At 42.1% G+C, this 16,171-nt stretch overlaps 2 protein-coding genes across 2 annotated transcripts in view; both read right to left on the reverse strand.

The window, feature by feature from the left end:
• LOC142219115 (alpha-2-macroglobulin-like) overlaps positions 1-12,596 on the reverse strand; it is a 36,342-nt gene extending 23,746 nt beyond the window's left edge. Inside the window, exons 1-12 of the mRNA XM_075288082.1 lie at positions 12,529-12,596; positions 10,971-11,154; positions 10,027-10,189; positions 9,453-9,505; positions 9,089-9,109; positions 8,729-8,882; positions 8,561-8,645; positions 7,952-8,054; positions 5,127-5,241; positions 4,249-4,358; positions 4,015-4,173; positions 3,192-3,419 (exon numbers count right to left, since the gene is read on the reverse strand). Coding sequence (XP_075144183.1) covers positions 3,192-3,419; positions 4,015-4,173; positions 4,249-4,358; positions 5,127-5,241; positions 7,952-8,054; positions 8,561-8,645; positions 8,729-8,882; positions 9,089-9,109; positions 9,453-9,505; positions 10,027-10,189; positions 10,971-11,154; positions 12,529-12,596 — 1,443 coding nt within the window. The remainder of the gene's footprint in view (positions 1-3,191; positions 3,420-4,014; positions 4,174-4,248; positions 4,359-5,126; positions 5,242-7,951; positions 8,055-8,560; positions 8,646-8,728; positions 8,883-9,088; positions 9,110-9,452; positions 9,506-10,026; positions 10,190-10,970; positions 11,155-12,528) is intronic.
• Positions 12,597-15,962: 3,366 nt separating this feature from the next.
• Positions 15,963-16,171, reverse strand: part of LOC142219116 (uncharacterized) — a 60,495-nt gene continuing 60,286 nt past the window's right edge. The window contains exon 69 of the mRNA XM_075288083.1: positions 15,963-16,097. Coding sequence (XP_075144184.1) covers positions 16,075-16,097 — 23 coding nt within the window. The 3' untranslated portion in view covers positions 15,963-16,074. The remainder of the gene's footprint in view (positions 16,098-16,171) is intronic.

A 16,171-nucleotide genomic window follows, 5' to 3' on the forward strand; every position in this document is an offset into this window, starting at 1 on the left:
ATTTTCTGACTATAGGCAGAAAAAAAAACGGACAGTAATAATGGACAGCATGACACATGACCACCCGTTACTATCTGTCATATGTTCATTAGCATAGACATTAATATTAAAAAAATAATGGACAGTTCCCATCCATCATAAGTCCATTATGTTGAATGAACCTTAAAGTCCAACACCCTGAGTTATTATCTCCACCAAAATAACAGACCTGTGACAAATTTAGTGAAAACAGACAACAGATCAAATCAGATCAAATTTTAACAGAGTTTTGATGGATCTGTTAGGATCCATGGTTAACATTTTTTGACAACGGACATTAACAATTGTAGTGTGAATCCTCCCTAAAGACCCACCTTGTGTTAATGCCGAATTTTTGGCTGTTGCAGAAATACAGCGGAAAAAACACTGCATTTTACAGTACCAGAAAAGTGAATGAGATTCTGGTTAGTCTTACTTCTTAGGGTTTCCTCCTCTTTGCTATTTTCTAGGGTACTAGATATCTAAATATGTACTAGTTATGTCTTTTTAAGTAACTTAATGCTCAGTGTTTGTCAGGGATTTACAGTTATTGGCAGTTATTATAACTACTTTTTAAGTGTATTGAGTTTGCATTTTGGGGTATCCAAATGGACCCGAAGAATGGAAACCCAAAGACAGGTGTGAACCTAGCATAAGCCTAGTAGACAGCAGGAATTATTCTGGGTTTTCAACTAATCTGGTGAAATCCTGGACTTTCACTTCACCACGATCTTTGGATTACTTTCTCAACACCTTGTTTTCTAAAGTTTTACTTCCTGTGGAAAGTGATTTTTTGACATCATACCGTCACCCAGAATATATATATCCCCTTTAGTCTTTTTTTTAATTTTTTTATTTTTTATTTTAAATTTGTTTTTTATTGAATATTTGCAATAAAAAAATAAAATAAAAACATCAAGGAAAAAATACGACTGTGGGGCACAAAGGGAAATGTAAGGGGAAGGAGGGAGGGAAAAACAGGACACAGCCTGACTGTAATGCCGAGGTCAGGCGAGGACAAGAAGGTCGTATCCTGGCCAAAATGTCCCGAGACAAGTTCACAAAGTCCAATGGAGTGCACGAGAGTCGTGGCCAACAGTGAAGGAGCTAAATACACAATAAGGCATCTGGCTAAACAAAAACAAAGTACAGTCAGCAGAGGTAAGACGGGGGGGGGGGGGGGGGACAACAACAATATAAATGTGAGAACAAACAAAATTTCAACGAAGTAAGCAAGTAGTACAAAGTATAACAATGCATAGCTCTATATGGTTATACAACACAACCTAAATGGATAGTAGTATAGATACTCGTATGAGCCCGTGCAAACCACCCCAGACCAGTGCGATCAGAAGCCAGTAACTGCATGGGGGGCAGAGTGAGAGGGTGTGAGTAAGGCAGTGGGACTACTCCCCGTAGTCGAAATAGAGAGCCAAAGGGTCTATTTGGAGCGAAATTTGGTGAAAGAATGGTTTTTGGAAGCCAGCATCCTCTCCAAGGTGCAGGCTAAGTTAACATGGTACGTCAACTCATTCACCGTCAAGCAAGGCGTAGACCTCCACTGCCGGGCAATAATGTGTCTGGCTGCTACTATGATCTGACCTAGAACAGTATGGGAGCCAATCGGAAGTGCGCCAGCACCCAAGAAGCAGAGGGCTAAGCCAGGCGATGGCGAGATATTGAGGCCGGCCACAGAGGACATGAGCTGAAATACAGCCATCCAAAAAGACTGAATCGGGGGGCACTCCCACCACATGTGGATAAGGGATCCTACCTGACCACAAGCCCACCAGCAGAGCTTCCAGTAAGTGGGATCTACATGTGCCAGCTGGCTAGGGGTCCTACACCAGTGTAGTGAGATTTTCTGCGCTGTCTTCCAGTAAGCTGCCCCCCTTGATATGCGTCTAACAAAACCATTGGCTTTGTACCATTCCTCGAGGGAAATTGGCCTTGCAAGATCGGACTCCCATCGCAACAGGCATGTGGGTTTGGACTGTCCAGATGGGACAGAAAGGAAGCTATAAAACGTGGATGTACCGCCTCTAGTAGGGGTCAGCTGTCTCCAGAGGCACAGGGCTACCTTAGGAAATACAAGCCTCGAGACATCGTTAGTTTGGAAGAGATGTCGTATTTGCAAATATTTAAAGAAATCGTTACTAGGAAGGTCAAATTCTTCCCTCAACATGGAGAAAAATTTGAGATGGCCTTCTATAAACAGTTGAGCGATTTTGTAAAGACCTTTAGCTACCCAACCCCGCACGTCCAGTTGTGGGATATACACTGCCAAGTACAGCAGCGGAAGTTTCACCAGGGGAGCCAGATCTTCCAAGGAGGAGTGTAACAATAAATATCGCCATGCCCAGAGAGAAGTCCGTACATCTAAAAGGGAGGACGGCCTCTTCGGAGGACCAAGCTCCTTGGGGTGCAATAAGCTAAGAAGCAGAACACCAAGCATATCCTCCTCAATCTCCGTCCATCGCCAATTAAGGGAGTTGTCCCACCAGGTTCTAAGCTGCTCTAATACTGTGGCCACATAATACCTCTTAACATCCGGGACTCCGGCCCCACCCTAAGTCTAAGGTCTGGTCATGACTTGGAAGCGGACCCTAGATCTCTTACCTTCCCAAATAAAGTGTGACAAAATACGTTGGAGGTTAGCTAAATAGGAATCTGGGATGGGAATGATCACCTTTAGGGCTAGTTCACACGTGAGTATAAGGGGAGGTTTTTGACAGCGGATTTCGCGTCCAAAACCTCCCCTTATAATGGTGGTCTATGGAGACCGCCGGGCTTCTTTTCTCCGCTAGCGGCAGGCTGCTGCTAGCGGAGAAAAGAAGCGACATGCTCTTTCTTCAGGCGGAAGCCGCGCGGGCTGCGCCGCACGGCTTCCACCCGGCTGCAGCACCCTCCATGTTGGCTCATTCATTTGAGCCGACAGCGGAGGTGAAAGCCGCGACCGCGATGGTCGCGGCGGGCGGGTTTTGACAAGAGAGACGCGGCGAGCCGCGTCTCTCTCTGTGTCAAAACCCGCGCGGGCAGTTCACGTGTGAACTGACCCTTACTCTTGACTCTTTTACAGATGATATCTGATGAAATACTGTATAATGTCATTGATAATTTACTAGTCAGCAAAGAAAATCTGGGCCATAGGACTTTTTTCAATATGATCTCACCAGGTAATGCAGGAATAATTTCTTGTCCTTTTTCAGCTCCGTGTGCCTAATGATGTATTCCACATGGACCTCTTTATGGCCCTCAGATGGGAGAACCTTATCTGGAAAATTGAGTTTCAAGTAGCTCTTGCTCCGAGAGTAGAAGAAGGTGACATCTTTTGAGGCTGAGCCATAATCTGGCTGAAATTCACCATGAACATGTGGCTCAGGGCTTACGCTTGTTTCCGCCTTAAAAAAGTAAATACGTAAAGTTCTTTTAGTAGAAGAATGCATATAATCAAATCTCATGACCTACTTATATTGTCCCGATAGAACAAGTTTGATATGAACCAGAAGGGAAATTATTATAGTATTATATTCTTGTCACACCCCAGAGGAAGTGTAAAAAATAACAAAATATTTATACTCGCCTTACCTTAGGTAGAATTCCAGAGTATAATGATTTACTGCAATGCATGCCGCGGTTCCCAATTCAGCTCAATCCAGACAAATCCCCAATTGCTCAATTTTATTAAAAATCAAACAATTTGGGTTGAACCCAGATCTTGCTGAAGTGGTTCGCCCATCTCTAGCGGCATATACATTGCTGTGTATTAATATAAAGAGAAGTAGTTAATGAAGATACTGTATTTTCTTCGCAACGCATGGGGCAATAGTCAAAAGCTAAGGAATGTATTGGCACCACGTCCTGTATATGTTCTGTATATGTTCTATACATTTGTTCTTTCTGCATTACTAACTGTCAAATGTAATATTCTCTTATGTATTGTACAGTACTTCTTTTTTCCTTTATCCTAAAGTCGATAAACGTGTATACTCATACCGTCAACATCATTGTAAATATCCAGTCAGTTGTATTTAGAGCAAATGATGCTTGGCCTTTCTCATCGGTCACTAAGGTCTTGCACCACGAGACGTGTGTAGCTTTCAGGTAAACTGTAACATTTGGTTTAGGAACACCTCCAGCATCCTCCACTTTAATCTGGAACACGAAATTATAATGTATGAACACTGAGTTTGACCTTCATTACGTAGTATATGAAAAAAGTTGGCTTACCGAACCTGTGTATGGGATGCCGGGCATGTAGGTGTTATCTACATTAAAAAAATGCACTTTATTGATGACATTTGTTATTTCGGTTTGACTGGTTGATGTTAGCTCCACCCCTGTGTAAAGATGGAGTATTAGACTATATTTACATGACTTTTTTCCATCCATTTTGCATCTGCTCGACATCCGTTTGTTTGTTTTGATGGCCAAGTGTCATCCTTTTTGCATCTGTTTCTTAACAGAATGTACTATACATATTATAGAAGCAATCCAGCGATTATCACCTTATTATATAGAAGCAAATCAGGCTGTAAGTGCAGTAGAGGCGGAGCCTGATTTAGCAGACTTTCCTACAGACAGGAGGCTGAAAATGCAATTGTGCTGGGATTCTAAAGGAAAGCCAAAACATTTACAGATGTCTGTTGGGGAGTCAGGTGCGTCCTCAATACCCTAACAGGATGATTTACGTATCCATGTAAATATAACTTCTTTATACCAATGTCCGACAGAGGAGTTCAAGTGTAACTGCTCCTCAGAGGCATAACCTGAAACTCCTAGGCCCCATACAGAACCTATAATGGGGTCCCTACATAGTGTACCTTGCTGTACCTTGTGCCATTTTAGTATAGTGATATATTTCATGGGGCTCCTTTAGGGTCCTGGCCCCGGTAAAACTGATATCTCTGCACCCACCTATAGCTACACCCCTGATGCTGCTATGACTTTCCACCCTTTTATAGCTACTACCTTGGAAGCAGCGGTTATACCATATAAAGTCAGGTTGCTCTTTGTTCCTTTTCACCTTTGTGATGAATTACAACAATGTTCTAATACTGTAATAACACAGCTGAGATACAACCAAGTGAATCATAAATCTGACTTACCAGTTCCTTCTTCTGTAATAGAAACTGTACCTTTAAGACTTTTTTGCATGCTATTTTCTCTTATCTTAAAGAGTTCAGACCTGACCTCAATGGTGCGACACCCAGATCTGTCCAACTGTGTGAATAAAATAATTCAGATTCAGAGTCATTAAATGACTACACTCAACGGCCACTTTATTAGGTACACCTGTCCAACTGCTCATTAACACTTAATTTCTAATCAGCCAATCACATGGCGGCAACTCAGTGCATTTAGGCATGTAGACATGGTCAAGACAATCTCCTGCAGTTCAAACCGAGCATCAGTATGGGGAAGAAAGGTGATCTGAGTGCCTTTGAATGTGGCATGGTTGTTGGTGCCAGAAGGGCTGGTCTGAGTATTTCAGAAACTTCTGATCTACTGGGATTTTCACACACAACCATCTCTAGGGTTTACAGAGAATGGTCCGAAAAAGAAAAAACATCCAGTGAGCGGCAGTTCTGTGGGCGGAAATGCGTTGTTGATGCCAGAGGTCAGAGGAGAATGGCCAGACTGGTTCGAGCTGATAGAAAGGCAACAGTGACTCAAATAGCCACCCGTTACAACCAAGGTAGCCAGAAGAGCATCTCTGAACGCACAGTACGTCGAACTTTGAGGCAGATGGGCTACAGCAGCAGAAGACCACACCGGGTGCCACTCCTTTCAGCTAAGAACAGGAAACTGAGGCTACAATTTGCACAAGCTCATCGAAATTGGACAATTGAAGATTGGAAAAACGTTGCCTGGTCTGATGAGTCTCGATTTCTGCTGCGACATTCGGATGGTAGGGTCAGAATTTGGCGACAACAACATGAAAGCATGAATCCATCCTGCCTTGTATCAACGGTTCAGGCTGGTGGTGGGGGTGTCATGGTGTGGGGAATATTTTCTTGGCACTCTTTGGGCCCCTTGGTACCAATTGAGCATCGTTGCAATGCCAAAGCCTACCTGAGTATTGTTGCTGACCATGTCCATCCCTTTATGACCACAATGTACCCAACATCTGATGGCTACTTTCAGCAGGATAATGCGCCATGTCATAAAGCTGGAATCATCTCAGACTGGTTTCTTGAACATGACAATGAGTTCACTGTACTCCAATGGCCTCCACAGTCACCAGATCTCAATCCAATCTTTGGGATGTGGTGGAACGGGAGATTCGCATCATGGATGTGCAGCCGACAAATCTGCGGCAACTGTGTGATGCCATCATGTCAATATGGACCAAAATCTCTGAGGAATGCTTCCAGCACCTTGTTGAATCTATGCCACGAAGAATTGAGGCAGTTCTGAAGGCAAAAGGGGGTCCAACCCGTTACTAGCATGGTGTACCTAATAAAGTGGCCGGTGAGTGCATATCTGTATGCAATACAAGAAGAGTCAGAGGGAGAGGAGAGACCAGAGGGCTACAATGCACCAGGTGTCCCAGTAATCCCATTAAAGATAGTTATGACATATCTACTGCATAGCTAAGAAACTTCTACTTTTAGCAGAAGAATAGGGGACTTCATTTTCATCAAGTCTAGAAACTGATGCAACACAGAAGCACTATGTGAAACAAACCGGACTGTCTCCCTGCGAATCCCAGTGGGCGACAGAACAGAACCGATCACAATGACTACTCTTTAACCTCCTATTCTAGAAGTGATGCTTCACTATTGCCCTTGCTGAACCACTTCACTGCACCAATTCCCTGAAGACCTGTCCTAGAAAAAGACCACATCTTTCCTACCCTACCAAATTGTCCTCTTTTGCATCAACTCTGTTCTCTCTTCTGGCCCTATCTCTTCACCTTCCTCTGGATTCATTAATGTCTCTATCTCACTAGAGCAAAGAGATAAGGGGACCCACCAAACTGGGACTTCTGTCTCAGTTACTGGATTTTTGGGGATGCCATTTTAACGCCTAAATTTCCTACCAGCCAAGCGAAGGCCACTTTATTTATTGTACCCAGTCTCCACACCATCAGAACATTGCCCAGGGTACCCCAGGATACGTGTCCTCCTCTACAAGACTGCACTGTCTCCCTGACTTCCTGTTGTAGAAGGATTTCACAATCCATTGGGAAAACCATGGGATAAAAAAACTACTGCACTTTTGCACTATTATGCAGACACACAAACAAATGCACAAATATCTTTAAAGGGATTCTACCATTAAAACATTATTTATAAGACGTCGGAATAGCCTTTAGAAAGACTATTCGTCTCTTACCTTTAGACGTGGTCTCCGCCGCGCCGTTCCTTAGAAATACTGTTTTTTACCGTTATGCAAATGAGTTCTCCCGCAGCAATGAGGGCATCCCCACCGCTGCCAGAGAAGTGTCTCCAAGAGCCGCCTCCTTCTTTGTCCACTGCGTCATCTTCAATGTCTTCTTCCGACGCAGGCTCGTAACTTCTAGCAGAGCAGAGCAGGTGCACAGGTCACGGGAAAATGGCCCCTTGCACAGTATTGTTAGCGACTATTTTCCCGTGGCCTGTGCGCCTGCGCAGTCTGCTCTGCTCTGCTAGGTTACTAGCATGTGCCGGAAGAAGACTTTGAACAATCCCTGGTTGTAGACAAGTTCACCAAAGCCATTACCTGGCACATCTATCTATCTATCTATCTATCTATCTATCTCCGCTGTATATAATAGTGATCTGTCATTTATACAAGGTGTATATGGCTTAACAGAGCTTATGGACCAGGGCTGTCCAACAGGGTCAATCAACTAGTATAACAAATTGCATAAAAAGTATCAGATATGGGGAGGAAATCTCTATCATAAATATAAATATATTGAGTATATAGGAAAAGTAGACCTCACCTTTTCACTGAAACTAGCACATAAAGGAGCCACCTTATATCTATCAGACTCACGACAAATAGAAACTGTAAAATTCCCACGTACTGGCTTTCCATAGGTGTACCTAGGACATAAAGAATGGATATCTTGAGGATCTCATTACAGTCATTGGGATCTAATCAGATGTGCACCTGCCATGAGGTGACCTGAGGCGGCTCCTCCTGGCATAAACTCAGGGACAGCATTTTTTTTTTTTCAATGATTCATCCATCCTTACCTAAAATATAACTGTTTGGAGTCCAAAAATAGGGACAGTAAACTGTGTGAAGGTCAAAAAGAAGAGGGTAATATTATGTGCTGGTGCCTAAAAAGGGAGAATATACTGTGTGGGGGCCAGAAATGGGACAATCAGTCATCAAAATGTTGAACAGTGTTTGACTTGTAGCCGTGGTCATGATATTTTTAGCTTATGTGTTTCTACAGTTTGCCTCAGGCAGCAGAGACGCTACGTTCACCCCTGGGTCCAATATAATCCTTTATGGTTCTATTTTGACCCATTGAAATGGAACTGCCAGAAATGGGAAACCAACAGTCTAAGTTGTATTATTATTATTATTTTTTTTAACTCACTTGCCACAAACTTTAACCGGAAACTGCTCACTGTTAAACAGAACATACTTAGGCAATTGGAGTATGACCTCGAACTTTGGAAGTACTGAAAAGACAGAATAGATACACGTTAGACATGACTAAGCAAAGACTTACGACATAAGTCAAGACATAAAGAAGTTTCCTCACCATATTCCTCCACACTGAAGGTATGGGATGTGTCTTTCACTTTAATAGAATATTCCCCCAGTGTGGGCTCGGAGGAAAGAGCGAAGGAGAGCTCCACAATGCCCTGAACAAGGCTCACATTTAACCATTGACTGATTCTGTTTTCTTTGGGGTCCTATAAGAAACAGCCTCAGGTTGTATATTTTGCATTGATGAGAATTTGTACAGTCTCACTTTTTTTTTTTTTTAACAACAAAAATTACTAAAATTCACCCCCAAATCCAAAGGTTGGATATGAATGTATCTGTCTTTACCAGAGGACTGCAATAGTCATACATCATTATTATTACAATTATTATTTTATCATGTTTTTTTTCATACCTTTATTTCCACAACAGGGATCTAAAGACAAAGAAAAATTGTATTTTATAATTTTCTCAGGATCATAAAAGCAAAGTCAATTTTTGCTCATCCTAAAAGTAATCCTTACTGGGTACAACACAACTACAAATGTACATTGTGGTTTTAGGTGAGAATAACTCCATAGAAAAACAGGTGATAGAACACGCCATTATTTTTTCTTGCATATCCCATGTATAAGTTTTACAAATAGAAGTACAGTATCAGTCAACATAAGGCTATGGGATAATTATATAGTTGAATTCCTGAGAACTCACACCAGATAAATATCAAATTATTTAACTTTTTTTTTTACTCTAGTTCTAGTTCCTAGTTTTAGACTTACCAAAATATTTTGTGGCATGAAATCTTCATCAAGGGACAGAATTCTAAATTTTACTGTTAAAAAACATAAAGTTACTTTAAAAAAATGTAACTTTTTTTTATAAACAGTCAAAATATAGACATCACAGCATAATCCACAGACCCTTTAAGATGTCGGCTACTTTATAACAAAGCAAAGAAGTGTGCTTTAAAGATGCAAATATATCTGTCCTTGAAGTTGAGTCCTGTATTCTTTATTAGTCAAAGAGGTTGTCCAGGCTAAAACATAATTTTCTAATTAGGCCGAGGGGAAGGTGAAAAAAAAAAAATACTGACCTGTTCTCAGTGCTCATGTGGGGAGGCACCGGAGTCAGATTTTTTGTTCTTTTCTTCACCACCCCTCCACCTAATTAATAAATAAAATTAAAAAAAATAAATTAAATTTTTAGGCCTTAATCCCCTTACGCAGGTCAGCATTTTGGTTCCATAAGAATGGCATTCCCATACATAATATGGAGGGACAGGTACCCATACAAATTACTCCTTATGTGATAAGAATTAAAGAATAAGTGAACCTAAGAACTAATTTTTCTTACCAGTTTGTCCTGGTTTGTAGATGGCTTTGTCAGTCTGGACTAGAATTTTGGATAGTTTATTATTCTTTACGAGGACTTTAGTAGTGTTGGTTACTGATTCTCCTGAACATTCGATTTTGAGAGTTAGTGTTCCGACAACTTCATCTTTCTCAGGAATGGGAACCTACAAAAATGAAATCAATATAGTTGCTTAGCTCTAACATCTTTGTATATATATGCCTAGTTTTTCAGTTTTTACTTTAAAAGGGTTGCTTTACAAAGCAAGTCTTTCCATATGGTTCTCTCTAGTAGGTCATAGTGTAGGCCATGACGATTTGGTGTTGCTGTTGGCCGTGATTGACTGGCATGGGCGATGCATGGGCAGCAAGCGGATGTAACCTGTGTGCCGCCTGCACAGCGGACATGATTCCATGGCCTCATTCATTCATTCAATGAATTGGAGCCACGGAAGTACTGCCACAAAACTAGAAAGGAATAGGACCAGTCCTGAATTTTGTGGCCCGGACTGAATGGGTCAGTGTGCTACTGGAAAAAGAAACAAATAGCACACTGAACTTGCGTATGGCCATCTACAAGGGGCCTAATAGTACAACAGATGTCGAGTCTTCAATGAAAGCGCCTGCTGAGCAGCCTATAGGGTGCGAATAGCCACAGGGTCTCCATGAATGGAAAAATGCAAGAGAAGAGTTATAAGAGTTATAGTTGTGGCAAAGTTAGGAGTAAAAACCGAATATTGCTGTATTGCGAAGGGATTATACAAAAATGTTGCTTTGGTTTGAATGTTCTAAGAAGCTGATTCCCAGAAAATAGAGTGGGATGCAGACAGCTCCATTCTGTGTGTAGTGGCCAGACCAGATTACTGCAGCTCCTATTGAACAGACAATCAGATGTCCAATGTTAATGTTCCACCATTCTGATATTTATTAATTCAAGCCCACTTTTACCTGGACACTGAGGCAGGTGAATATATCGTGTTGCTGGATGTTTTTTTCTATGAGCGTGGTGTTCTTGTCATCTAGATTTAGAGATATTTTGACTTTGCTCTCTCCTTCCGCTCCCTCCAATTGTAAGCAGATCTTTTCGTGATTCCTGACGTATAACTCTGATGGGACAATGGCGGCATAGTGCCTTGGAGAGAAAATGACATTAGAAAGAGTTTGATGAAATAACGTACAACATGAAGACTAGAGCTTCTTCTAACAAATCAGAACAACTTTTGAGTTAGATTCAGGTGGTAGCTATGGGAGTAACAAATACTATTGGGACCTGGACATTAAGGGGACCCAAATACTCTCTACAACATAAAAGAAACTAGTATGATTGATGGCACATAATAAGTGGGGCCTCAATACAAATTCTGCATTTGGGTCCAGAAGGTTCTAGTTACTCCTCTGTTTAGACATTCTGCTTAGAGATGAGTAAAATGTTCGAGGTTCGATATTCGTTTCGAGTAGCCCCTCCCCTCAATATTCGACTACTCGAATCGAATATCGAACCATATAATAGTCCATGGGGGCAGAAATGCACGTTTCAGGGGTAGGCAACGTTCGATCAAATTATACTTACCAAGTCCATGAATGAGGGTCAGGCTGGATCCTCTGAGCAGTCTTCTCCTTGCAGCGTCCCCGCGGCGTCTTCCGGCTCTTCATTCACTCTGCCAGGCATCGGGCCTGGGCAGAGCCGACTGCGCATGCCCGCACTACAAGCGGACATACGCAGTTGGCTCTGCCCAGACCCGATGCCTGGCAGAGTGAATTCAGAGCCGGAAGACGCCGCGAGGAAGCTGCATGGAGAAAACTTCTAAAGGTAGGAGAAGAACCAGCATTGATTGGCCGACTGTATAGCATTCAGCCAATCAATGCTGGTTCTGCATCGAACTTTTACATTTCAACAGCGAGTGGTACTCGATCGAGTACGAGTATTTCAAATACCGTAGTATTCGATTGAATACCTACTCGATCGAATACTACTCGCTCATCTCTAGTTCTGCTTTTATGAATTCAACAACCACAAAAATACTTTTTTTTCTTGTTTTGTAACAGTTTTATGGCTTCTGATTCTATGTGAATTGCTTGCTATAGTAATAGAGAGTGTAAGATCTTTGAATGTAACTGGAACATTGAAATATTATTAGGATTCAAAGGCTTAAAAGTCCAAATTGGTCTGTTTTGGGGTCAAAATTGTAAGGTGCAGTCACTACCAAAGCTATCGGCCATTCCAAGAAAACTGAGGACCAATAAAAAACCTTCTCTATACTAGGATTACAGAGCACAGTTTTGTAGGAGGTTTTGTAGGAAGTTTTGGCCATTCGAGTCCATATAATATTGCACACATTATACAGTACCATAAACTCAATCCCAATTTCCCAAAATATGAACTTTGACCTTTTATAATTAACTAAAAGTTGCAAAAAGTAATCCACACTGCAGAATATTACTGTAAAGTTCTAATAAAGAATCCTATAAACTGTAATGTAAGATAAAACACAACTACTATACTTACAGCTTTGCTTCCAACATCCCAAAGATCTGCAATATGACCAACCCGATACACAAGCTCCAGCGCCCCATTGTGACAGTGTACAGGGCATTTGGTCTTTCCTCTATTTTATATTGTCTTGAATCCCATAGACTGTCTATCATGTATGCTCACCATGGACATTGTACAGCAACCTCGTACAACAAATATTTATTAGGCACTGACTGGAAATGATCACTTGGGCACAGTAAGAGAACATGACTTTTGGCTATGGGATGTCCCTCCCATATCCTAAAAACACCCAAACTACAGTAAACATTGATTTTGGAATAAATGCACAAAATACTTTATTTTGGGTGTCACAATGGCCACAGCTTTATTAAACTCACAGAAGTAAAATAATAACAGAAGGAGTGAGGTGAAGTGCTAGACCATTGGGATTCACGAATACTGTGAGATCCCCAGCTGTCTGACATACAGCGCCTGACCAGACAGCAATAAATAAATAAAGGGGGCGGCATGCACCGGCTTGCAATTCTAGCAGAGCTGTTTGAGCGCTGGGGCCTGCCCCCAGTGCTGCGAGAGAACTCATTTGCATACCAACAAAAAACGGGATTTCAGGTAAACGGCAACACCGAGAAGACAATGAATGGTAGGAGAAGAGTAGCCTTTCTTATGGCTATTCCGACATGTTAGAAAAAAAGCGTTTGTAAGGTAGGATCCCTTTAAGATAATACTGCACCATATACAGTATAGTTGGTGATACTAAACTAGTAGTGATGTCTAATATGAATGTGGTCACACCAGTGTTGTGTGAGGTGATAGACCCCAGTCTTATACTCCCTGATATAGCAGACATGTTTCCTCCAGGTCTTGTGATGAGAGAAAGAGGATGAAGATGGAGGAGACAGGAAGTTACATCTATTCCTAAACTGCTCCCTCCCTACAGTAACACACTAGGCATTATATACTCCTAAAGCTGACAATACACACATGTATACTCCTAAAGCTGAATATACACATATACAGTATACTTTTAAAGCTGAACCAGTCTGTATAAATCTACACAACTACTGCACAAAGAAGAAACTGCAGGAGTTATTGCTTCCCCCATCCCAAAGTCATGTCCCCCTTTGCTGATGGCTCCGGGGGTGTCTGATGTGCATCCTTACGGACAGTATTGAGTGACACAATACTCCCAGATGCCTGTTGAAACTCCTGGTGTATGTGAGCCATCGGTTGGGTGCGGTTTCTCTGGCCAGCACTCATCGGTCTCTATCTCCCAGTTTCGGAGGTCTGCCAACTCGGGGCACAATCCAACAATCACTGTTCATCTTCCACTTCGTAATCACATAGGCCACTGTCGATTTTGGGTAATTCAGTTCTCTTGCTATGTCCCTAAAGGATCGACCATTTCTGTGGTCCCCACAATTACCCCTCTCTCGAAATAGGACAACCCTGCACTTGGTGGCATCTTGCATGTGACTAATGCCAATGCTGTTTCCTATTTAACAGTGGAAGGCGTGACATACATCATGACCGCAGATATCTTCATTTATATGGGTGTCCAAATACTTATTGGTAGACAGTGTATGAACAATAAAAAAAATACAGATGGATCAGTAATGAATCTGCTGTATACACGAGGTTAGAGCTCCACCGCCCCTTCCTAACTTATCTACTAAAGCTGGAAATTGAAGAATAAACTGAAGAATAGCAAACAATATATTGTACCCATACTCTACAGCCAGACAGCCACCTGGACTGTACAAGGGAAATCCCCCCTTCCTAACACAGAGTTCATTGTGCCGCCACTATGACCTCTTTTCTGCTGAATTACCATTGCACAACCCTTGAACTCCTACCTCACTCATGAGCTTCTATGTAATCTGGTGTTTGACCTCCACCCTGTGCGATTGGGGAAGGAGGGGGCAGAAGAGGGGGAAAGAGTGACCAGCAAAGGATGAACGCTGGCTCTAGTTCACATGACCCGGGGTTAGTGACATCGCTGGAATCCCTGGGGCCATCTTCAGCATTTCTGCAACCAAGAAAGTAAATAAATACTCCCCAGATAAACTCTTTAAATATCAACCCCCATTACATGATTTTCACAGGCACTGAAAATAGTACCATGGATAATATTTGAGGTAAAACACATGTACTATGAATATTATGCTGACATTAATCTGAGAATATCAGCGTACTTCTCTGCTCAAATCAAACTATCTAACCCCTCGTTCACATCTGTGTTCGGTATTCCATTCGGGGAGTCCGCATGGGGACTCCGTGAATACCAAATGCAAATGCAAGCGGTGTGCCAGTGAAAGTAGATGGACCTCATAGACTATAATGGGGTCAGTGTGCTTACCGCACAAATCATGCGGACAGGAAAGTAGAATGTAAACTACTTTCCTGTCCGCATGATCCCTGCGGAGATCTGGCGGCAAGCACACGGACCCCATTATAGTTTATCGTGTCCATGTGCTTTCACTAGCACACCGCTTGCATTTGCATTCGGTATTCCATTTGGGGGGTCCTCATGCGGACTCCCCCGGACAGAATCCAAACGCAGATGTGAACGAGGCTTAAGCTGCATTATAAATTTGAGAAGTCCTACACAAAACTATTCTTCTCCATAGAATGTCAAATGTCACAAGTCAATAATGGGGAGTTACAAGACCAACCCTTGGTTGTATCTCTGCCAAACATTAACCTGACAACCTACACTGCAGTATACGGTAGCTCTTAAGAGTTCTGTATATATGGCTGGTCTGTTCTGCGGCATATAATGTCAGATGTCACCAGACAATAATGGGGAGATACAGGCGGACCAACCCATGGATGTAGCTCTTTTGGACCTCAGTATATCTCCAACTCCCTATCATTGTCTGAAAAATATGTTGTATGTTACATTATGTTTAATTATATTGTCAAACTGTTCTCTCTAACTTCTATTGATAGATACATCAGCAGCCAATATGCTATGTGAGAGAGTGAAGGGTGTGATTTGGGAGGACAAGTATCTAAAGGGTGTATGGTAAAGACCCACACCAGGGAGGTCATCTGACTGCTTAAGGCCTGATATTAGGTTGTAAGTGCTAGGAGCTATGGCACCACACTAACAAAGCTGAAGAGTTCCTGTGTGAACTTAACCTACAAACTACATACTGTGCCACTGTTTCATGTATCCAGAGCACGAGTTTGGCAGCCAGGCTCCTGTATAGTCAGGGTACAGTTTCGTATGTTAGTTAGTTCTCAGCCGAGAAGGCTTTTGTTTTGTGAAATAAGTGAAATAAACGCTGAACTTGTGTGCAACCCAGTCTCTGTGTCCCTGTTTCCTGCACTGCTACCAAGTATCTACCTGAGGGATTCCCCACAGCTAGTTATATAGGGAAATGTTGTCCACTACAGCAAGTGAGTAAAATACTTCAATAATTCAGACACATGTTCAATGTTTTATTTCTTCTTTTTATTCTTGTTATTATCACTATGGTTTTATTATCTGTGATGTCATGTTAGTTTCCAGTGCTGGGTTGTTGCCGCTTGTGCAGTATGAACAACATCCAGGTCTTATCTTGAATTTCCAGACTGATCTGTATTAAAACCAATAAAAGAAGCCAGGTCATACACAGAGTAGAAGCAGCACACTATGCTACTCACCATGCAA

The sequence above is a fragment of the Leptodactylus fuscus genome, chromosome 10 (genome assembly GCF_031893055.1).
Source record: "Leptodactylus fuscus isolate aLepFus1 chromosome 10, aLepFus1.hap2, whole genome shotgun sequence".
In the NCBI taxonomy this organism is placed as follows: domain Eukaryota; kingdom Metazoa; phylum Chordata; class Amphibia; order Anura; family Leptodactylidae; genus Leptodactylus; species Leptodactylus fuscus.